Source organism: Sciurus vulgaris, assembly GCF_902686455.1.
Source record: "Sciurus vulgaris genome assembly, chromosome: 4".
In the NCBI taxonomy this organism is placed as follows: domain Eukaryota; kingdom Metazoa; phylum Chordata; class Mammalia; order Rodentia; family Sciuridae; genus Sciurus; species Sciurus vulgaris.
The window spans coordinates 7,261,362-7,287,446 of NC_136464.1; the positions used below are offsets into that span (position 1 = coordinate 7,261,362).

General features: G+C 35.2%; 1 protein-coding gene across 4 annotated transcripts in view; it reads right to left on the reverse strand.

The window, feature by feature from the left end:
- The window catches only part of ZRANB1 (zinc finger RANBP2-type containing 1), a 46,723-nt gene that overhangs the window by 12,751 nt on the left and 7,887 nt on the right, over positions 1-26,085 (reverse strand). The window contains exons 2-3 of one of the 4 annotated variants that reach the window (XM_079137768.1): positions 20,080-20,251; positions 17,779-18,629 (exon numbers count right to left, since the gene is read on the reverse strand). The exons of 1 other annotated variant lie outside the window; for it this stretch is intronic. In XM_079137768.1, coding sequence (XP_078993894.1) covers positions 17,779-18,629; positions 20,080-20,120 — 892 coding nt within the window. In that variant the 5' untranslated portion in view covers positions 20,121-20,251. Of the gene's footprint in view, positions 1-2,506; positions 2,629-17,778; positions 18,630-20,079; positions 20,252-26,085 lie in introns of those variants that run through there. 2 more of the 4 variants (XM_079137770.1, XM_079137769.1) reach the window with 2 other exon arrangements.

Below are 26,085 nucleotides of genomic sequence, written 5' to 3' on the forward strand. Positions count from 1 at the left end.
AATAGTCTGCTTTTTAAAAAGCATTTTGAATTAGGAATTAAGATAAATAGCTATTCCTTACAGGTTAGTACAATGCAACAAACTCCCCCTTAAGTTTAATTTCCACATCCACTGAATGATGACATAGAGAGAGCACTGTTCTAGGCAATATGAGAAACACAAAGACAATAAAAACATATCTCCTATATTTAAAAAAAGTCCTTTCTAATCATATCTGAGTCATGAAAGGCCAGCTAAAGAAGTTTGCAGGGACATGGACCCTTTTGGCAAATCTAGATGCTTTTGCCCCAAAAATGTGCCCCTGCCCCCTTATCCCCAGACATAGACATATACATTTTTCAAGTTAAGAACTCATGATAAGGCAGGCATGGAAGCACATCATCTATAGTCCCAGCACTCAGGAGATCACTTGAGCAATATATACCCTCCAGGTCCAAAAGAAAGGGAAAAAAAAAAAAAAAAAAAAAAAAAAAGCTATAACTATTTCAGGGTATAGCAGCATCACTGCATGTTTTATGATCTTTAGCTTACACCTAAAAAAAATCTGTTTATGAACATTCCATGCTCTCAAAAAGCAATCTGAGTTTGAATAATTCACCTGACAGAGGAAGATCTGTACATACATATGTATGTAGTATGTGTATGCTATGTATGTGTTATTCTATATTCAAATATATTTATTTCTAAAAGACAAATATGAGGTAATCTAGCTAAACACCAAATGACTTCCTTCTTAGGTTGTAAGGAGAGCTTCTAAATCACTGTCTTTACTATTCCTGGCTAACTCACCATATAGCTGAAGTCTAGAAGAATCTCATCTTACAAATTCTTAAGAATTCATTTCCTTTCTAAAGTTTCTGAGGGACTTCTGAAATTAGAAGTTAATTAGCACAATCGGGGTGGAAGGAAGATGCAGACTAAACTGAACAGCACACTGAAGTTTATAATCTGTGCTTTAGAACTAAGATTTATAGTATCACCCACTCTGCCTTCAGAGTAAGTACTTAAAAAAAAAAAAAAGATCTGCAAATGGTGAAAGGCATGGTATATAAACAATATCTCAGTAAAGCTGACACACACAGAAACACAACCAAAATTTCTATATGGCCTAATCCAAAATAACAAAAATACTAAATTACTCCTCATCCCAAGCTCTGCATTAAACTGCAGAAAAGTTAAAGTGCCCATTCCTTAGCATGGAATAAATACATGAGGACAGAAAATGAAGAAAAAACAGAATAGACTCTTCTCTATTCTTCACAGCACAAAATTCTCCAAACTTCCTGAATACGAACAACACATGGAAGTACAGGCACAAGATAATTTAAAGAAAAATTATCTTACTGCCTAAGGTTGAGGACTAAATAATTCCGTTCTTTTCTTTACCAGTAAGAACTCTTGTTTTCAGTGATTGGTCAATTTTCAGGTGCAAAGAGTAGTAAACTTTTTACAAATTTCATGAGTATGTCAGTAAACTGCCCAATTCTTTGTTATGTCTTTATTATATACTGCCCAAAGAGAACTACTAATAAAGTTTAGATAATTTCTTCATGAATGCTTCACTACACACAAGATGTTTAAAAGAATTTAAACTTTTAGCTACCACATTTTCTCCGGGGGGTGGGGGGCAATCACAGTATATGCAAAAAAACTTAAAAGATTTCTCTGAGTTCTTCATGTAACGTTACGTTTTGAGCTACCTTTAATATAAGGGATAAAAACAAAGTAGAGAAAAGCAAAATTGGTAGGCAGAAAAAGATAGCATATAAAGGTTAAGTGCTAAAATCTCACTTTATAGAACAAAAGCCAGAGGGAAAAACTGAAAATGTTCCAAGAGAAGAGAGAGAGGTGACTTGTACCTGCTGCTTTCTAAGTTACTGACAATTCACAATGCCTTAAAAAATAACTAAAGTATCTTTCTCTTAATATTTTTTTTAAATTTAGCAAACATTTTGTTCCTTCCTCCTTTCATGCAATAAGGCAAATAAAAAGACAACTAAAGGCACTCCGAGAAGATTACTGGCATAAAACTAACCTACAGTATCATTGTACATTCAAAAGAATTCAATAAATGCACAATTAGCTAAATAGACACGTAATTACAAAGAAAAGTGTTAATGCACTTGTAAAAACATGAAGATCTAAAGAGTAAATGAAAAATACTGTTATACATTACTAGCTAGAAAGGTTTTAAAAAAAAAAAAAAAAAAAAAGAGGCAGCACCTGCCGCAGCAGCTCATGTTGTCCTATAAGCTGGGCCACGAGTGGGGCTTAAAGTATTTTGAAGCCACAGGTCAATAAACCACCGAGGACTTCACAGCTACTATGGAACTCCGTTGGTTAGCATATGAAGCTGGCTCATAGATGTTTAGAAAATAGACTTATTTTTCCCCCATGTATGGCACAGTTTTCAAAGTTTTGCCTTATTTTCCTTTATGACATAAAATCATAATGGTAACTAACTTTGAAAAGAATGCCAAATGGTAAAAAAAAAGCCAGGACTTACCTGAGCCCACATGGGCCAGCTCAACACTACCCTGGAGTTCTATGGTAGCTGTGACATCACAGCATGGTTTATGCTGTGGGGTCAGGGTGGACCTGGAGTCAGCAGGCACAATTTCAGGAACCCTTAAAAAGAAAAGTTAGTTTTAAGTGGTAATGTTCAGAATGTCCTACGTCATGGTCAGTAGAAAGATGCAGATGAGGCTGGCTATAATGTCTAGGTAGTTTTTCCTCTATCCAGAGCTGGATTCATTTAATTGGTTTTGCATAATATATTAATAAGAAACGACACCACCTAGTAACACTTTTCTTTTTAATATCCTAACCATTTGGCTATAGTTTAACCATAAACCTGACTTAGATATTCATAGCAAACTTTCAATACTCAAACATAAGCTTTTTAATTTAAATGTCCTCAATATTTTTAAGTCTACCTTCAATCAGGCACAGAGGGACAACTCCAGAACAGTTTGAGCAGTACAAACTGCCTCCTAGTTCACTGTTGACTACAACCAGCAGTAACAAGATTTAGCATTTCAAATGCTGGAATAGTGCTATAAAACAGTAATGCTGTCAAAAAAGGAGGGATGATAATCAGAAATTGGAAATAAATTCTTAAATATAATCTAATCTATACTATAACAAGACTAACTCCTAATTCAATAATCTCACTTCCCATTATTAAAATCCTCTTTAGAAAAACAGAAAACTTAATGAGATAAAGAAGTCAAATAGTCTCTAAGGCCTTTTAAATGTCCTATTATTAACTGACAAACTGCCAAACAATATTTCTGAGCTCTTACCTCCTTATATCTTTGATCAGACTGTTAACCCAACTGTTGTAGAAATATAAATCCCCAAAGTCATGAAAGACATCTTTCTAAGAAATAAGATTCTGCAGTGCAGGAAAATTTACTGAAGGAAGCATGATGGAAGAATTTAAAGGAATAAGTCACAAAGTTATCTTTGGAACAAGTGATCTGAGACAAGTATAAATGTCAATGAGTTATAGAACATTATAAAAGTCACTTAAAACATCACCAAAGTATTCAGCTGAAGGAAATTAAGATTTTTTTAAAAGTGTGTAATTTTAAGTGTATTTTTCTTTTTCTTTTTTATTTGGGGGGGGAGGCAGTGTGCACTGTGCATTGGTAGGCAAGTGCTCTACCACTGAACAACTCCCAGCCCCTAAAAGCATACTTTGAAACTCACATAAAATAGTATATACCAAAGTCACAATCACCACAGCCATCAAATCCAAAAGCTTTTCTGACTTCAAAATAAAAATTTCAATGATACAATGCCAAGTCATCCTGGCTGAATTTGGAATCAAATTTTAGAATTTTAGAATTATAGTATTATAGTTAGAACTAGAAAGACTGAATAGTCCAGCCACCCCCTTTTACAAGTAAGAAAACTATGGTAAGTAAACATTTTAATAGGTAGGGGGTATGGGAAAAATAAAAGGAAAAACTCTTGTGATCTATCCTAACTTTATACTGTTCATATTACACTCATTTAACTCTTTAGTCAAAAATATAAACAAATTACCAAATTACAAGAAATATAAGATCATCTTGATAAGACCCCAGCTAGAATCACAGAACAAGAAAGTCCCTGTAATTGTCCACTACAAGAGAAGGTTCTACAAGTTTCGTAAATCTCATGGCCCACACATATGTACCACATAAATGAAGTGGTATGTTCTGCCCAACAGTTTCAGTTCCATACACAAGACGTTAAGACATCCCTCACCACATCATGTTTAAAACACCTGGCCCTCTTCCTGTGCTCATGAAAATTGATACTGCTATCCAACCCAAGAGCCCAAGCCAAATACCTGGCTATCTTTCTTAACTCCTTTTCCCCTCCAAGTTCTTTCAAGTTTTGCCAACTCTACCTCTTAATACATCCCTACTCTCCCAACTCCACTGCTTCTGGCCTAGCCTGTTCTCACCTGAACTGCTATCACTGCCTGGGCAGTCTTGCCTGTCTCAAGTGCCAGACCCTCCTGATCGATTTCCTCCACTATTGTCAGAGTAGTTTTCCTAAACCACAGATCTGATTGGGGAACTTCCCCTTTTAAAGATTTACCTGTGTCATCATGCGGAAAGCTAAATTTCCTTACCTAGGTAAACAGACCTTGCAGTTCAGCATTCCCTGCAGGTCTACCTCTCATAGCATTCACCCTACACTCCAGTTCTGATAACTTTTTTTTTCCCCCAGGTTATCAGTCATGCCATGTTTTCTTGACTCTGGGGACTTAACACATGCAATTTCCTCTGAAATACCACTCCTTCTTCCAAGATTTCGGCCTAGATATCGCCGAAAGCCTTCTCCAAAACTCTTAATGAGATCAGGTTACATGCTCCACTAGCACTTCACACTTCTGCAGCATACTGACTTGCTGAATTAATATCATCTCCTGCCAGACCATAAACTCTTTTGAAACTCAAGACTTCTTTCACCATCCTTGGGGATACACTCAATGAATATCTGAATGCATCAGTGAATGAATGAATTGACAATGAAAAGGTAAAAACAGACAATTTTTTAGCAGTAAAGGGAGTGTGGTTACTTCTAAAATCTGACCTTATCGGATTTTTAAATAAAACTCTATTTAAACAAGTGTGATGTTAATTTTGTTAAAAAACTATATGTGTATATATGTAATATATGTGTGCAAGTATTTATGTAAAAGCCTCAAAACAACTTTGATATAAAAATTTTATATAGATATAAACACCCAAATCAATGGGGGAAATTTTTATTTAATAAATCAAATTAGTGGAAAATATTTGGAACAAATATTTTAATCACTAGTTCAATCCAAAAAAATTGCAAATAACAAAAATAAAATGTTAGTTAGAATAAACTGGGTTGATGGTCTATAATCCCAGCGCCTCAGGAGCCAAGGCAGGAGGATCGAAAGGCCAAGGCCAGACTCAACAACTTAACACAACCCTCAGCAAATTAGCAAAACCTGTCTCAAAACCAAAATAAAAAGGGGTGAGGATGTAGCTCAGCAGTAAAGTACCTCTAAGGTTCGGAATCCAATAGGAAAAGAAAAAAGAAAAATGATTACAATAAACTGTCCCATCAAAAAGGGAAAAGAATATTTGTAATAAATATGACCAGTAGTATTTTAATATGCATATTATTTATACTTACAGAGCTGCCATATAACTAAAGATCACCAAGAAAATAAACAAAAGACATGAATCAACAATTCACAGACAAAATACAAATGACTAATAAAATAGGATAGCTTGTTGCCCTTAGTAACAAACATCCTCAGAGACACAACTCCACAGGGAATCTCATACTGCAGCTGGTAACAGGTTAACTTTAGATCCGACAACTCCTCTTTATATTTTACAATCACTTTTTAAAAGATGAAAACATTTTACCTGAAAATAAAAGGTTCAATGAATGACAGAATATACAATATAAAATTTCAACCATGTAAAAGTAAGTAAACAAAAAGACTGAAAATACCCAAAAATCTTAAAGATTTCCTCCAGGCAATGAGATTATAAATTTTGGGTTTTTTCATAGCTTTTCTTATCTCTAAAAGTAAACTCATACACTGTTACAGGAAGCCAGTACAAATTTCTAACTTTGATGAAACAAGAAATGTTATATCCATATCTGCTGACTTAGGAACAGATAAACAAAACATGATATACATACACTGGAATATTTGGTCTTAAAAAGGAGGGGAATTCTAACACATGCCACAATGTAAACAAATCTTAAAGACACTATGTTAAGTGAAATAAGCAAACTAGTTATTAAAGGACAAATACTTTATAATTCCATTCATTTGACACACTTAAGTAGTCAAATTCGTAGACAAAAAGAACAGCAGTTGTCAGGGGTTAGGGTTGGGGAATAGGTAATTACTGTTTAATGTTTTGCAAGTCAAAAAAAGTTTTGGAAATGGATGGTGATAATGGCTGCACAACTACATAAATGTAAGTATCACTGTTATACACTTAAAAGTAAGTAAAGAGGGGGCAGGGTATAGCTCAGTAGTAGAATATATTTAAGGCTCTGAGTTCAACTCCCAGCACCATAAATTAAATCGAAATGAATGAAATGATAAAATGTATGTCATATATATTTTACCATAATTAAAATGAACTGAAAAAACTCACAATGATATAAGGGCATATTCAGAGATATTAGAGATACTGCCTCAAAACAATTTCACCCACACAGTATTCTGCTCACTCCTTAAAAAAAAAAACAACAACAACATGTTGGCTCACCCATGTAATCCCAGCTACTCCAGAAGCAGAGGTGGGAGGATCACGAGTTCAAAGTCAGTCTCAGCAACTTAAACCCCATCTCAAAATTTTTAAAAATGTCTGGGCATGTAGCACAGAGACAGAGCAATGCCTAGCATGAGCAAGTCCCAAGGTTCATTCTCCAATACCAAAAAATAAACTAAATATGAATATATATGTATATTTTCTCTCTATATATATGAATATATATAGAGAGAAGGGTGGGGGAAAATACAATTGAGGACATAAGAAAACCTACAAATTCAAATTGAGAATTATTCTTCAAAACCACACTCTTTGAAAATCCTAACTTTATGAAAAATTTTTTTAAAAAGGGGCACTGCTCTAGATTAGAGTCTCAATAGATAAAACAACTAAATACAATGTACTATATCAGCCTTGATTGAAAAGGGTAGAGGCAATAGCATTACTAAACCTACTTGTGAAATCAACAATGGACTCTGAGTATTAAATTTCCTGAGTGATTATATTGTGTGGCTATGTAGGGGGAAATGTCCTTGTTAATGGAAAATACATGCAAAGGTATTCTGGGGCAATGTGTATGCCGTCTACAGCTAATTCTCAAGTGTTTCAGGAAAAAGAGACACCAAATGTAACAAAGTAGTAACTGGAAAATCTATGTCAAATATATGTGGTATTCAGTCTGTTAGGAAATTTCTCAGAATAAACAGTTGATGGTGAGGAGAAAAAAAGGAGAAACCATTCCATTTCTTTAAAATAAGCCCAAGTATCTATCCTTAGTATTTCCCCCAACCACAACAGATATAATAAGACTTTTAAGATTTTTAAATTTTTTTTTTACTCCAGTAGGTGCATCTAAATTTCCTAATTCAGTATTGTCATTTACCTAAGACAGTGATGTAGACAGAAATGTCAGTATCATACTCAAGAACCACGAGATATTCTCTTTCTAAACAGCGACTGTGTTTTAGCATACCAGAGACAACTGGAAGATCACTGCTGGGATTCTATGTCTGTCACCACCATCCATTTGCTTTAAGAGACACATTACATTCCCAGAAGTCTTTCTTTTACTCCAGGTATCAGGAAGTACTTTCAAATCCCAGAATAAACTGACCAGCATCAGTTAATTGTGTGTTTCTCTACAGATTAGAATCTTTTATATTGCTGGAAATTCCCACAATTAATTTTAAAATTATGACATGAAGTATTATTTTATATCCAGAGTTACACAATCAAAAGAGGTAATCCTTAAAATCTTAAGAACAAGAAAAAAAACAACCTTAAGGTAATATTCCTCCCATGGTGCTAGAAGTAATTCTATTACCTACTAATATGAACTACCTTGAACAGGAAGTAAATCCACAAGCAATAATGCATACGATGAAAAGATACTGCAATTTTTATAGCTACACAAACTTCTCTCATTAGAGTATCAAAGAGTTAACCAAGGACATACAAAGAACTGCCAGCATTTCTTGGAGCTTACTTTCTATTTATGGATACAGTGCCAAAGATTTGCTAGAAGAGTCTGCATATATTTTAGATTCTACTAAAAAGCATTTAACAGAGTATTTTCCATCAAATTACTTTTGTTTTGTTTTGTTTTGTTTGGGGGGGTTTGTTATTATTGTTTAAAGGAGGCAATTGGATAGATTTGTTGTTTTGTTTTGTGTACTGGGGATTGAACCTAAGGGCACTTTACTAGTGAACCACATCTGCAGTCCTTTTTAATTGTTTATTTTTGTTTTGAGACAGGATCTCTCTAAGTTATTGAGGTTGGCCTCAAACTTGTAAACTCCTACTTCAGCCTACCCAGTTGCTGGAGTGAAAGGTATGCACCACCACACCCAGTGTATTTGGATAGCTTGAAATGTAGAAGACTATTAGTAAGATCCAAGAGCTTTCTTCCCCACCCCCACTCCGCTCTTCATTTATATGTAAAGTAATATATTAAGGAAAACAACACTAAATCAGAAGAGTATCTTTCAATAGAAAACTCAATCTGGCATCAATATAAAAATCAAACTTCATAACTCAGCACTTCAAAATAAAATAACCATAACTTAAATCTAACAAAACTGAAAAAATTCACCAGCTCCAAGAGGATGAGCTCTAAAAATTATTTACCAGAACAAAGATTTGCTACTGAGTCACCAACATGGAAGTAATGATGACTGTAATACAATTCCATGGACAGGAAAAATTCTTAAAGATGGAAAATAGATTGCCCAAATAGATTGCCCAAATGGCTGTGGTATACCAAGCTGGAAACAGGTCAACACAAACAAAGCAAAAGAACAAATAGAACTGAAATGCCACATTTAAAAAAAAAAAAAAAAAAAAAATCAAGTTCAAGTAATGCAGCCTAATCATGCAAAGTTGTAAAATACTGGCAAGTGACAGATCACCTTGGGACACATCAATCAACTTCATATAGGCATATTTATTTTGCTGACTTCAAAAAAGACAAGACTGAAAACAATAGTACTCACAGGCATCAAATATTATTCAAAAGTTCCAGTAATAGTGCTCCTTTCAACCACAGCTTGCAGAAAAAAAAAGCACCTCTACTGTCTTTATGTACAAAAGATTAACAACATGGCTACTTCACATCTAGCAAGTCAGTCTTTCTACCTCGACTTCTTTCCTTCTAGTACAAAACAGTTAACTCTCAACCTCCTCTAACAACTGGAGAAAGGAAATAAAAGTTTTCTGAAATTATCAAATTAAGATGATATTTGCCAGGGGAAAACAAAATCTATTTGCATTTATCTCCTATAGCTGCCCTAACAAATCACTACAAATTTATTGATTTGAAACAATATTAACTTCTTATCCTACTGAGAAAATCAGTTCACAAATCAAGGTGTTGGCGAGGCTGCTCTCCTGCAGGAAGCTGTAAAACATCCTTGGCCTTTCTTTCTTCTAAAGGAGGCTATCCAAAAGCCCTGTCTTTCCACTTCTCCGCTCTCACATGTCCTCCAGTGATACTCTCCCATCTCACTCTTTGACTTGTAAGGAAAGAACTTTGTGATTACACTGCCACTCAGATAATCTCTCCATCTCCAGATCCTTTATTATTTAATCAGGTCTGCAAAACTACCTTTTGCCAAGTAAAGTAGCAAACCAACAGATTCTGGGAATTAGGATATGGACATAATTGAGAAACCACACATTATCCTACCAACCACACTATTTAATTCAGTCATGTCACCAAAAACCCACAGGGGAATGAACCTATAAGACAAATAATAAAAACTACAAAACGTGGATACTAACTTATCTCATTAATATGTTTTTCAAGATATCTAATGTGTACCTTCAGATAAGGCTTTGATAAAATATCTCTGTGAAACAGATCAATAATTTTTAAAGCTAAGGAGTACTGAATTCAAAACTAGAAGCCTCCTATTTCTGTACAATTTCTCTCATTTCTACACAATCATTTGTATGCCCTGAGTTGTAAGTTAGAAAATCCTCTCGAAGATGTCTTAAATAAGTAAAATCACCATTACGTCCAATGCAGAGATTTCATTTTATTTTGACATGGTACTTTTGATATAAATCACCTTTTAATCATAAAAGTTCATAGTAAAACCATCTCTCAAAACTAACTTAAAGGACTTCGTTAACCTGATTTTGTTTGGATTATTGTACAACACCCCTTTCATTTGACCAGACATGAATTTTAAAACTAAAAATTAGCTGGGTACATGGTGCACATCTGTAATCCCAGCAAATCAGGAGGCTGAGGCAAGAGGATTCCAAGTTCAAGACCAGCCTAAGCAACTTAGTGAGGCCCTATCTCAAAATAAAAATATAAAAAGAGCTAGGGGTATAGCTCAGTGGAAAAGAGTCCCTGGGTTCCAATCCCCAGTACCAAAAATTAAGTAAATAAATAAATAACAACAACAACTAGGGGAGAAAAAAAAAAAATGCCTACACAAGGTTACATTTTACAAGTTTTGTTTTCCAGAGAAAGAAAAATAACACTAAAACAATCTTAACAATTTGTTTTCTTGAGAAAAACCAACTGACAAATTGCAAATGTCCATTCACTTACACAATTTGTGGGGGGGCGGGGGGCTACTGGGGATTGAACCCAGGAGAGCTTAGCCACAGAGCCACATCCCCAGCCCTTTTTCAATATTTTATTTAGAGACAGGGTCTCGCTAAGTTCCTTAGGGCTTTGCTAGGTTGCTAAGGCTGGCTTTGAATTCACCATCCTCCTGCCTCCATTTCTCAAACCACTGAGATAACAGGCATACACCACCACATCCAGCCCATATGCACAATTCTTATTACAGATACCAGAACAAATCAGAAAGAATATTCTAAAATGTAGTAAGACTAGGAATTACCAATTTTTGTTCAAATGAATACAGTATTTATGAAACCAAAAGAGAAAAAAAACCTGACATGTTTAACACCATTCACATGTAGATATTTCTACAGTTACTTCTGACATTCTAACATGGACACATTGCATATGATACAGTACACAGGTTTCTGGCAAGGGGCCAAAAACACAATTGGCATCAGTATGGAAAATGACTCAAATACTAATTTTCAACAAGTTTAAGAAACAATGAAACATCAAATCAAATATTTTTGCAGATAACCTGACAGAAAAATCAATTCCAAGATATTTTCTATATTTTAAAAATTATCTAAGTTTCTAGACATGTCAAAATCTTGGCAGTATGACAAATCTTGCTCAGAAGTAATCAAGATAACAATTTTCATGATCCCATTTCAGCCTATTCCTCAATAAAAGATATTCCGATCTTTGCCACTCATACTTCAGATAGAGCTCTAATTTCCAGAATCTATAAAGAACTCAAAAAACTCTACACCAAGAATACAAATAATCCAATCAACAAATGGGCTAAGGAAATGAACAGACACTTCACAGAAGATGTACAAGCAATCAACAGATATATGAAAAAATGTTCAACATCTCTAGTAATAAGAGAAATGCAAATCAAAACTACCCTAAGATTTCATCTCACCCCAATTAGAATGGCGATTATCAAGAACACAAGCAACAATAGGTGTTGGCGAGGATGTGGGGAAAAAGGTACACTCATACAATGCTGGTGGGGTTGCAAATTAGTGCAGCCACTCTGAAAAGCAGTATGGAGATTCCTCAGAAAGCTTGGAATGGAACCACCATTTGACCCAGCTATCCCACTCCTTGGCCTATACCCAAAGGACTTAAAATCAGCATACTACAGAGATACAGCCACATCAATGTTCATAGCTGCTCAATTCACTATAGCCAGATTGTGGAACCAACCTAGATGCCCTTCAGTTGATGAATGGATGAAGAAACTGTGGCATATAAATACAATGGAATATTACTCCGCCATGAAGAATGATAAAATTATGGCATTTGCAGGCAAATGGATGAAATTGGAGGATATCATGCTAAGTGAGATAAGCCAATCTCAAAAAACTAAAGGATGAATGATCTCGCTGATAAGCGGATAAGGACATATAAGGGGGGGTAGGAGGGGTTAGCGTTAGGGTGAGGTTTAGGGTTAGGGATAAGGAGGGTGGCAAGAATGGAGGAAGGACTGTATAGAGGGAAAAGAGGGTGGGAGGGGTCGGGGGGAAGGGAAAGAATAACAATGAATCAAACAAGATTGCCCTATGTAAATTTATGATTTTAATTAAAATAAATAAATAATTTAAAAAAAGAAGATATTCTGGTTTAGCCCACAAATCGGTGATTCTCAACAGAAAATATCAGTGCACAGTGCAGGGAACTCCAAAACTTCAGAGCACCACAAGGCATCACTGATTGAAACATTCTTTATGTAAAGTTTTTCATGCTACTGCTTTTGGGCAACTAAAAACCTGAATACATAAATTCAAGTTTCAACATGTACCTATTACATAAGCTTGATTCATTTGTGGGTGTGAGTGCACATATGTATATCTGTGTGGTGGAAATCAAACCCATGGCTTTGTGCTTGCTAGACAGGCACTCTACCACTGAGCCATACCACCAAGCCCTTAAGCTCATGGAGTTTTATTGTTGTTTTCTTGTGGAGCTGGGGATTGTACCCAGGGTCTCACACACTAGGCAAGCATTCTACCATTGAGTTACATCCCCAGAGCTTATTATTTTATTTTGAGACAGAGTCTCACTAAACTGTCCAGGTTAGCCTTGAATTTTTGATCCTCCTGTCTCAGACTCCTGAAGAACTGGGATTACAGGCATGCACCACCACGCCTAGTTTAATTCTTTCCCCCTACACCTTTAACGACCTCACCAAATCTCAACTCCTTCACATTTGCATTAGCAGGAGCCTTGGATAAATTAGATGTAAGAAAGACTGCTGAAGAGCTATTGTTTAAGAAGTGAAACAAAATTGGGGCATGTGTCAGTGGTAGAGAACTTCCAGCTGGATTAGATCCCCAGCACAGTGGGAAAAAAAGTGAAAAAATGCCAACTAGGAAGTTAAAGATCCAATGATGAACAAAACATTTTCATATAAAAATTTTCTCTGATAGAACTCTAGGTGTACAAAAACACATAGAATGACTTTTTAAATTTGAAAATTTGCCATCACTGCAAATACAAAGATGAAGAAATTCAAGCAATAATAAGTGTAGGTGAGGATTTGGGGAAAAAAGCACACTTGTACTTTGCTGGTGGAGTTGCAAATTGGTGCAGACTCTCTGGAAAGCATTATGGAGAGATTCCTCAGAAAACTTGGAATGGAACCACCATTTGACCCAGCTATTCCAATCCCTGGTTTATATCCAAAAGACAAAATCAGCATACTACAGTGAGGCAGTCACATCAATGTTTATAGCAGCTCAATTCACAATAGCTAAACCATGGAACCAACCTATATGCCCTTCAACAGATGAATAGATAAAGAAAATGTGGTACATATACACAATGGAATATTACTCAGCCTTAAAGCAGAATGAAATTATGGCATTTGCAGGTAAATGGATGGAACTGGAGAATATCATGCTAAGTGAAATAAGACAATCCCAAAAAACCAAAGGCTGAATGGTTTCTCTGATAAGCAGATGCTGATCCATAGTGGGAGGTGGGTAGGGAAGAATGAAGGAACTTTGGATTGTATAGAGGGAATATGGGGAGGAGTGGGGTAGGTAGGGATGGGATTGAGACAGACATTATTACCCTATATACATGTATGAAAAGAATTTTTTTAAAAAAATATATCACTGTCAAAAAAGTTAATAAAAATAAATAAATGAAAGTTTAAAAAAAATTTAAAAGATGAAGAAATTAAAGGTCAAAAAAAAAAAAATTGACTTCAGACTTCATCCCATGAACTGCCTGGTAATAAATTGAGGTCTCTCTACCCTTATCACTAAAACTCTATTGCACTGACTACTTCATTCTTAACCTGACAGCCAAAGAGAAGTAGAGTTGGGTTTACAGGGTCAAATCCAAATAAGTCTGTAAAGTGAAAAATACAGAAAGCTAAGAAAACAGCAAAGAAGCCAGAAATTCAGAAGAACATAAGGATCTTTAAAGGTCTGTTCAAACCCCAGTTTCTGAAGCCTTTTCACTGGTTAACAAATATCTGAGCGCTTATATACAGCAGGCACTGTTCTAGGCATTAGGACATAGCTGTAAACAAAACAGAATTCTGATGCTCAGGAACCTTAAATTTCAGGGAAGATAGACTAATAAACAAAATGATCAAATGTACCAGAAAGTGATTATGATGAATATAATTAAAACTGAGAACAAGGGGTATAAAACAGGGATTTTAGATAAAGCAGTCAAGAGAACCTCACTGAGAAAGCCACCATTTGAGAAGACTCAAAGGAGGCAATTTAGTAAATCCTGCAATGAGGCAGAGGAAAGGCTTGAGACTTATCTGTAAAAAGGAAAGATGGGCCTAGAGCAATGGCACATGCCTATAATACCAGCAATTCAGGAGGCTGAGGTAGAAGACTGAAAGCTGGACATCAGCTTCAGCAACCTAGAGAAACCCTGTTTCAACATTAAAAGAGCTGGGGATATGGCTCATTAGTAAAGCACCTCTGGGTTCAATTCCCAGCGTTGGGGGGACGGGGGGAGGGTGGCCAGAGGGGAATGACTTCATACAGTAACAGAAGAAAATCAGTGCACTGATTACAGTAGTGCTGCCTACTCTCTCAGTACAATGCTGTCTACCCAGTGGGAAGGGCAATCTACTGAGTGCTTAAGTGACATCCCTAAAAACACCTCGCACCAACAACAGACATTCCAGAGTCAACTGAATTTAAATTCCCACCTCTGCCTTTACCATCTTAGCTCCCCAGATTCCATTTTGCTGATGTCAGGTTGGAGCACTGCCATCCCCTAACATCCTCTCACCACCTAAGATGATTTGTTGAGAAACACACACAACTAGTAAGAAATGCCTATTTAGTACTTTGATGCTTTAGTTTACTTTTGCTTTCTCAATAACCCAACTTTCCTCATTCCTATTTTATCAGCTACAAAGTTGGTCTGAGGATGGAAATTTTTCTCCAATTTTAAACGAGAAAGTCTTACAATTTATACTTAGTATACAATTTGACGCTTAGTATACATACTATGAAGATTGTATTTTCAAGACATAACATCAATAAACAATAATATGCTATATATCTAATGAAATGTTGGAAATATAAAGCAGGAAGAAAAAGGGGAAGATTAATTTGGAGACTGCTATTTGTCTAACTGCTCCAGTTTGCTTGCTTTAAATTAACCCAACACAACATAAACAAGTAAAAAAAAAAAAAAAAAAAAAAGTTAACAATTTCAGTAACGTTTACAAATCAGAATGACAGGTCATAACCTTTTGCCTAACAATTCAGAATGATATACAGTTAACAGTCAAAAACAGAACCAAATACAATCAACCCTTAGCCCTAAGAATCTAGAAACTCAGGGGTGCCAACAACACCTTGAGGACAAAGAAACCTGTAAATAAAACAAGACCAAATCTCATACTGGCTCTGCCCAGAGTTCCTGTTCCATCATCAAAATGAACTCACAGCTATTAAAATGCAAAGAGGAATAAAACAAATATTCAAAAGTAGTGAAGATATGTGGAATGAAATAAAAAGTAGTACCAAGAAGAAAGTCATAAAGATAAGAAACAACAGCCATAAAGACAAATATATTGACTGGTCTAACTTAAGTGTCTCAAGGACAATAAATATTTCAAAGCAGTTCTTATCCTGAGATTTACTGACTTAAAAAAACTACAAACCTAATTTGTAAAAGATTCTATGACCCCTAAAGGTTAAAAATCACTGCAATGAAATTTAGTTCGTTTTCATCTATAAATCTACATATATCAAACACCACCACGTAGCAAAAGATGCATAGTACACTAATGCCTGAAAAAATCATTTTCAGAGTGTTCCAAAGACAAACAAGTAGTTAAAGGTCATATAATATAAAATTCCATTTATATGAAATATCCAGAATAAGTAAATTCAGAGACAAAAAGTAGAATGGAAGTTAGGGAATGGGAATTTTAACTGCTTAATGGGTACAGGGTTACCTTTTGGGGTGATGAAAATGTTTTGAACTAAAAAGAAGTGGTGGTTGCACACCACTATAAATACACTAAATAAAACCAAATTGTTCATTTTCACAATGGTATGATTTGTTATATGAATCTGATCTCAATTACAAAATTGATAGTAAATGAATCCCTTTAATATCTCCTAGTTTTTAAAATTTTTATATATATAAAGAGAAAGACTATATGCAGGGGAGGCAATCACACCATATGTGTTCCCCCAATTTGGGGAGGGAAAAAAATCAGTGGGATCAAATAAGATAACAGAGATGCTCAGTATATTTTCATCCCTAGTCCTCGGAACAAACAGTTGCTAATCACTAGTACAATTAGAGTCTAGAGGGGCTCATCTACTGGAATATTCTTTTGACCAGGACAAAACAAAAATAAAAAACTCAATTTCTTGAAGTCTATTCTTAGGACATGCAGGTTCACAGAGTTATGTCTTTCATAATCTTGGGCTACCGCCAAGGGAATAAATAAAATTAGTACTGGGGAGAGGGGGGAAACACAGCTGTTACATTTAAGGCTTAACTGTTGCCACACACAAAGATTAACCTTACTAATCACTCAAAAGTCAATGTCAAAGTAAGCATCCCATCAAAATATTTAAATAAAAAAATCAAACATCCAGGTTACTCAAGATACATGTGTATGTGTATACACGTGTGCATTTTTTCGTAATGAACTACTGAAAAAATAATCCCTGAAAGTATAGTCTTAACTTTTGTGAATTACATCACAAATAAAAAACTCTCACAAGGTCAATAACTGGAGAAAAACCCTGCTCTCACATGTCTCTGTCCTTTTAACAACTCTGAACTAGTAACTGAGTCCAAAATTTCAAATTTCCTTAAGAAAACACTAAAAACACAATATACACAAATCACGATTTGCAACTATAGGATCAGCTGGCTACATGAAATCAGTTCCAAGAAGTTTGCAAATATTTACTACATGACATTCACATTAAATTAACATCAGCATTTTCAAGGTCAATATTATGTCTGTTCAACTTCTTGGAGTCACACATTTTTGTGATATTTTTAACATCTGACTAAAGCCTCTATCATCACAAGATGCTCATGCTGTTTACAAACACTCAGAAACAGCAGCTGGTGTTCCTCAGTTACATCTTGTTATAATAAATAGAGAAGCAGTTTTAAACTCCAGGTGTATTTTTCTAATTATGTGTAAAAAGTTTGCTTTAACTTCAAATTTCTCCCCTAATGATATAGAGACATGTACACAATTAAATGTATGCAATTTAGCACCAAGTTGACAAGATCAAAAAATTCTTGTGCATGAATACTTGTGAGTACAGTTATCATGCTGAATGAGTTCAATACTAACTACTATTAACCCTGCTTCTATTCCATGTCATTTTTAATACCTTTACCCATCTCATTTTTTTAAAAATGCAGTAAACAGAAACTTACCCACACAAGCATTGAGGAATAGCCAGTCAGTCTTTTTCATCCGGTTTTTAATTTGCTTTAGTTTTTTGAAGTCCACTTCAAGTTCCTCCTTGCTGCCAACAGCACCAGCCAATTCAATCCTTTGAAAATCCATTTTGACTTCTGAGTCTCGTTTTGTAGTAGGAGGTGATCTTCTTTGGCTATTACCACTACTGCAGCTTCCCCTCCACCGTGCTCTATCTTGTTCATTTATTATTGAGGAAGCCTCTTCAGTCTCTGCCAACTCTATTGCTTCAATATTATTAGGTCTGGGATGATCACAAACAACACATTTTTTAGCCTTGGCCCAGTTTTCATATGTGCAAATAGAACAAGTCCAATGCTGGGTCCTTGTGTTCAATTTATTTCTATCATTGTACTCCTCACAAGGATCAACAGAAAAAGCAACTGGTCTTGAGCCAGATCCTGAGGATTGAGGAGATTCTGTGGGACTCCTGGTCCTACGCTGGGATAAGCACTGGGTACACCTGATTGCTCTTGGCCAGTTCAAGTATGTGCACATGTGGCATGACCATTTATTTGCATTTTCCATGCTGTATGAAGACTTGACCCTTGGTCTTGCACTAGAGTCTGGACATATCAAAGGACTACTTCCTCCTTCAGTGCTGGAAGGATCCCAATCTCTACCGACATCACTTGAACCACTTTTAAATGGATCTTCTGTAATAATTGTTCCACTAGGTCTTTGGGCACGACACATAGTGCATTTGATTGCAGATGGCCAGTTTTCATACGTACAATATTCACAAGCCCACTTAATTCCACGTTCTGACATTGTGCACTTCTTGAAGTGAGTTATGTCAAGCAGGAAGCTATAAACAATTAGGACATGGTTATTAAAATAACTATAAATTTCACCTCTGAATATCTGCCCAAAAAGTAAATGTACCCTTCAACTTATAAGTACATTTCTCAAAGATGAATGTAAGATTTCATACTGAATTATTTTACTTCTTTTTGGATTTCCATAGAGATACTGCAGATAAATTTCCAAAGAAAATTCTTAGATCTCAGGATTTAAGGAAATTGTACTTTGGAATGCAAGAAATAGGCAGGAGATAGAGATTTATTCTCAAACGGAAAGAAATTAAAACTTGGAAGTCATATAATAGGACAGTTTAATTTCAGCTTGGTCATCACCAACAATTTAGCAAAGTATCCAATAGTTAAGAAGACTCAAAGAAAAGCACACAAAATAAATAATACCTCAAACACATAATCATTCTCAAATTACAAACAACATAGATCATGCTATCTAGGTTACTGTAACATTTGATTCACAAATACAGAAGATCCAAGTAATCTCTATACTTTTTGCTTGGGAGAAAAGCAGCTTAAAAATACCAATTATTCACTGCTTTTAATTATTCCAAGTAGGGGGAAAAAAGATATTGAGGAATAATCATCATAATTAACAAAGCAACATTATAAAAGAGATTGTTTCTTGATATCCTGTATCTCAAAATCTAGTTCTCTGTGGAGCACAAAAAGAAAACCCATATCACCAATACTTGGGAAAATCAAATCAACGGAACATCCCTTGAGATAACTACTAGCATAATCATGTCAATATAATTTTGACTGTTCATATTCAGTATTTGAAATTTTTAAATATATTCAAAATTCAATTCTTACTAAAATATATTATTTAAGCATTTCTAGAATCCTACAATGAACTTACTAATTCATAAATGAAGAAATTTACATGGTAAATTTAACAATGACTTACTAGGGATCAAACCCAGGGCCTTGCACTTGTTAGGCAAGCACTCTACCACTAAGCTACACCCCAGCCCCAATAATAACTTCTTTAATAGCTTAAATTTAGTCACTAAAACCAATGTTTTCATTTCCTTAAATCCTTTCTTAACTCATCTTAACTGATGATTTTTCTTTTTTTGGGGGGGTGGGGCAGTCCATTGAGACAGGGTCTCACTTAAATTGCCCTAGCTGGCCTCAAACTGTGATCCTCTTCCTCAGCCTCTGGAGTAGCTGGGATTACAGGCATGTGCCACTTACACCTGATTCCCACCAATTTTAAATTGGGAAAGAGAAAGAAACCATAGGTAGAGTAACAGATACTTTTCCCTTTCTTTCTCAGGGATTTTCTCCCAACCTGGATAAATAAATGCCTTTTACTCTGGAAGTCTTTTATGTTCCTGCCTGCCAAGACTACACCCCATGTAGTGTGAACTCTGCTGAGAAGACAACTTCACTATTAGAAAGGCTATTATAAATAGCTAAAATAAAAATCACACTTACTAAGGTTTTAGTTTCCATGCTATAACCTCCACCTTGCACATGGTTAGAATAAAAGCACAGTTATAAATCAGACCAAAGACAAGATTCAGTCTTCATGCTGGCTCAGATTCTGACTTCCTCAGGAGATACTGCAAAACGTGATAAGTGGTTCTGTCTGACTGAATAGCTATTCCTGTAAAGGAGACCAAAACTGAATTTCACTTATAGCCTGCTAATTAATCCATAAGTATTTTAAAGGCTTAATTTTAATCAGTTCTATTTTAATTATTCTCACTTATTTTAATAAGATTATTACATTTAAAAAATTTTAATGAACAACAATAAAAATAGCCAACTGATTGGTTTGGTCAGCCAAATTAATATGGAAATGTTTTTCTACATAATGTTAAATATGTGTATATATACACACACAAGCACTAATATTATCATTATTTGTATTACTGAATGGAAATAGGTGGTATATCCAAATAAGCAGAGAAAAGCAAAAAAAATTTTTTTCTTATGTTCAACTTTGAAATCTTTTTCTCCTTCAGTACTTGCATTTGGTTTTTGGTTTTGCTTTTTTTCCTCTTACCCAGGTAATTTAAATTTCTTAAGACTTTTTAAATTTAATTCGTACACAAAGACTACCCACAATGTGATAGCAATCCAAATAAGTGTTTAAGAGCAGGGAACTACAATCATATAACCATTCATAAAATGGACAATAGAAGATAGTGATCATATTCATTAGCCAGTTTCTTCCTGTAGTTTCTCAGGTATAAAATGTAAGTAAATTACTTATTCATGCTATTAGAAATTATAATGAGCATGAAACACATCAGAAAAACAAATGCTATAATGAACATATATTAAGAACTACTGTAAGAAAATTCAGTATTTCATTTAAAATATTCACATTCAAAACTCCATATTTGCTTTGATAAATCTTACTCTGATATATCTGTAAACCTCATTCAACAGCCTGTGACCTTACATTATCATACCTAATCTTCATGGAACTAATGTACAGATATATACTTAAATGTCCAAGGCTGACAAAAAACAAAATATCACCATAAAAAATAATCATATAGAGGCTGGGGGGGTAGCTCAGTGGTACAGCATGTGCTTTATTTAGCATTTGCAAGGCCCTGGGTTCAATCTGCAACACAAAACATGATAATAATCAAATAAGCCTGGTAGAGGTTGAACATAGAGCTGCCTAATTAGCCTACCTGATTTTGAAAATCCAGGTAACTAAGCAATACTAAAGCCAAGCTCAAGAGTTTTAAGAAGAGTGCATTACATTAAATGATGGCATACAGTATCCATTCTAGAGAATTAAAACTTTATAGGAATATTCTATTTTAGTAACTGAAAGCTGAAATTCTTGGAGAGGATTTTCTAAGAGAGCCACTGGAGCGTGTGGCCATCAGTAAATGAAATGGAAGAATAAGGATAACATCAGCTCAACTCTGATTTTTTTTAATTACTCAGAAGAAATTAGCACTGAGTATTCTTTTTCTTCCAATGTTAAAACATACCAAAAGGTATATAAAACTAATCTCAAAGCAATCAACTCTAAGAATTAATGCTGCACCCTGAAATAAAACTTACTAAATATCATTTTAATATATATTCACATACCCAAGTAATGGGTATAAATTAATAAAACAAATTTAATTTATAACTAGTCTGCATACACAACCTATATTTCCAAATTCTATCCAACATATCATACTTCAATGAACTGGTACAATAAAAATCTGCATCGGGACTTCTTTAAGGAAAACTGGACACAACTGCTACTCTTAAATATTCCGTCATTCAAAATACAATAGCATCTAGTCTAGGAAATTCATCTGTGCTTCAAATTCTACCTATAGAATGACTCCAAATATATCAACCATTTTCTAATACTAAATTAACTGCTTTTAATTATAAACGTCCCAACTCAAATAATAATTTAAAAAGTATGAGTATTATGGTCCATCTTATTAATGACTAGAAAGGAGCTAGTAACGGTACACTTTTATATTACCATGTTTAATTAATTAAATCATACTTACAAAGCATTACTTAACACTGTACAAGAACTTTAGCTACATTGAAGTAAATTCCTAAAAATTGTAGCTATACTACAAATGCCCCCAACTACCTACTTAAAAAAACTACGAAAGAGAACTAGGGAAGTTAAATAATCTTCATCAAGTACAAACCTATTCAACAAACTGAGATAAACTCAGTTGTCAGTTAGTTTCTAATGATGAGAAATTATCCAAAGAATAAACTAGCAGCACATGTAAGAGTTTTTATTAGTTTTATTAACATAAATACTTACTAATATAAATCTGTGGAGATTTAATCTGTGGAGGTTTACAAATGCTCAGAGAACATCTTAGGGAAATATAGATAAAAGATAAATCTTTTTTTTTTTTTTTTTTTGCAGTACTGGGGGCTGAGCTACCTCCCCAGCTCAGATAAATCTTAAAAGGATATTCCAAGCATGCTGGATTTTCAGGTTCTGTGAAAATATTACAAAGTATTTCTGAATTACAAAACTTAGGTAAATTAAAAAAAAAAAAAAAACTGAAAGTACTAGTTAACTCTTAAGTTAAAACTCCACATAGTCATTGCTTCTTTTCTCATCAGTATCTTCCTACTTATCTTCCTGACAATAATCATCAGGAAAAACACCTGGGCTAGAGCAGGATCCTGGAGATGATGATATAAATGAACCCACTGCCTAGAATCTGATGCCATTTTAGGGGTCCAATAGCCTGCCGAATCTTCCATTAAACCCTTTATCTTCCTCTCACAACAAACTCCTACCCTAACTTCTCCAGTTTCCATTAATAACACCATTCATACCCCTGCTCCCAGGAGAGACCCAGAATCACCTTGAATTCTGCCTTTTGCCCATACATGCTTTCTAGTGGGTTCTATCCAATCAGTTATTTTCTTCCCATTCCCACTGCTACCAGACCTTTCTCAGTTCAGGTCAGGACTACTATAATAGGACTACTATAATAGCTTCCTAAGCATCTCTGCTTTCTAAATCCATCCGGCTGACCAGAACAATCCTCTTTCTGAGGCTCTTCTCTAACTGCATGAACTCTCAACTCCTTACCATTACACTCAGAGCCCACATGCTCACTCCCAAACACACCACACACATATACAACTCACACATGTGTCACCTCCATTGAAAATATACACATGAAGGCTTAGCTACACAAAGCGCAAGACAGGCTTACTTCTAGCCAATCCTATGCTGCTCTGAGGCTAAGTTAAACCTCATCTTACATTCCTGACTTAAGGAGCCAAGAGCCCCAAGGCTCAGTCCTTGGTTCTCATCTCTCTAAGCATCAACACCCTTGGGGATCTCATTCAATCTCTGGGTTTTAAAACATCACCTATAAGGGGATGATGACTCTCAAATTTACATTTCCAGGCTGGATCTCTTCCTCAACTCCAGATTCATAAGTCCAGCTGCCTACCTGACACCTCTATTCAAATGTTTTGGGGCTGGGGAGATAGCTCAGTCGGTAGAGTGCTTCCCCTGGGTTCGATCCCCAGCACGCAGGGGAAAAAAAAAAAAAAAAACTCTATTCAAATGTTTTAACAAATATCTCAACATATTCAAAACCCAATTCTTTATCAGAATTTCATGTTTCTCAGCCTCAGTTTTCTAATCTTCAAACTGAAGGAATTAGAACACTAAGAGCCATAAACTAGTTCAATAAAATTTCTGTCCCTCATTGCTCATCATTCTACAACAGACTTACACCTTCGAAATCTGAGCAACCTGGGCTACTCTGACAACCTATAAGCTGATTAACCAATTCCTGCTATGTAAAGGGCACAAGGACAAAACTTTTGCAATCGCTAAATATCTTCTAATAGTACTAAATCTATGTGAAACTGTGTACATATAATCAATGATCAGTAGATTTCAAAAACTGACCTTCCTATACCAAAAGGTCACCACTATGCATGACATCTGGATCAAATGAGTAGATCTGAATTAAGTATGCTTGTGAGTCCTTCCAAAGAATTTGTGTACACACAAGACAAAGTAAATTTAAGATCAATAACACCTACCTTGGCCTTACTTGAACTATGGTGTACTTAACTGAAAGAATCACCCCTTCAACTACTACATCTATCTTCAATCAAAACAATCCTAAAACCTTGAACTAAAACAAAGAATTTAAAGTTTACTTTTTAATCTGTCAAGAATGTATCAATTAAGAAAAATTATAACAGTCATAATTCTAATAGGTTGTTTTTCCTTTTAAAGTACTAGAAAGTTGGCAATTCATTGATCAGAAATGAAATAAGACCTAAAAGACACAAAGTTTCTTACACTTGTGTCAAATCTAGCATGAAATATTAATGTTCTTTCTTTTCATCTATCTTCAAGTCATTTCAGGAGAAATTCTAATTTGCACATAAACTTTCCCAATTTAAACACTTAAGTTCTTAAAGAATAACAAGAAAGGGAAGAGGAACAATACATATATGATGGAATCAATTTAAGCATAATAGCTACTTTACAATATCATGGTCATACACTTTAAATTACAATCCCAAACGAATTATGCACTCAGGAACGTAGATAAATACAACTAGATAAAACACTATCTTTGCTGTTCAGGGAACCTAAAATCCAGATGAAAGACTATAGTTTCCTTAAACACACAGAAATGGAGCAATTCACCCCAAGAGTGCATATCAATCAAACTTTTTTTTGGGGGGAAGGGGAGTACCAAGGATTGAACCCAAGGGAGCTTAACCACTGACGTACATCCCCAGCCCGTTTTATTTTGAGACAGGATTTCACTAGATTGCTCAGTCTCACTAAGTGCTGAGGCTGACTTCAAACCTGCGATCCTCCTGCCTCAGTCTCCCAAGTCACTTGGATTACAGCGTGGGCCACCATGCCCAGCTCAACCCAACATTTGAAAAACAGTAAAACAGCATCCTGTGAAACGCAGCCTGGAAGTCATATTCTGCAACGGGGTCACCACTAAATTGCTAAGGCTGACCTGGAAATTGCTATTCTACTGTCTCAGCCTCCCGAGTTATGGGATTACAGGCAAGGGTCACTGCATGAGTTCAATAGATCTTAATGACTAGTCCTCATCTTCCATCACTTCCCCATGTTTCCATTCTTGCTACTCAAAGTTGGTTGAAAAGAAAAATTACCAAAAAATTAGAGGTTGGTCTTTTTCTAGAATGATTTCAAGTTTCTCACAGAACTAACATGTGAGAACTAACTAACTTCTATGCTGGCTCTGGTAAACAAGTCACCTTCTATAACAGATGCTGTGAATCCATATTTTGGAAAATGGCACATTCCAAGTTTGTCATGGCACCTGACTCCAGGAATTCCATTCCACTGTGGTCAATCCACCTGGCCTCCCTTGAGCTGGTTTCCAAGTCCTTTCATTTCCTTAGGGCATAAAAAGCCCCTATATCTAATATGTTTTCTGGAAATTCCAATGCATGAAATTTTAATAAAAGTTATGTGATTCCCTCTTCTCCCCCGCCCCCCCCAAAAAAGAGTAAAACAGAACTGGGAGGTTAGCTCAATGGTACAGTCCTTGCCTAGCATGTCAAAAGCCCTAGTTTGACTCCCAGCACCACAAAAAATAATAATAAAAAAAAACTTTTGCAAGAACTCTAAACATGTTTACCATATTCAAAATTCAATTTTTTTCATTATTCTATCCATTCTCTGTTCACACTGTGAACATACTAGTTCCAATTTACAAAGTACCCTTAAGAACAAAAGGTCATTACTGCACCTAGACCACTAGACCATCCTTTAAATCAAAGGTGTTACCTTTATGACAGAAGGAGGAGGAGTAGAAACTTGGAACTTTTATAAGTTATAAAAGAAAAAAAAAAAAGCTGCAAAAAGAAGACAGAACGAAATGGGTGAAATATTCTAAATCAATACCAACTCAGACCTACCATCTGGTTCCAAAAGTGTATTTTTCCCAGTCCCTCAACTCC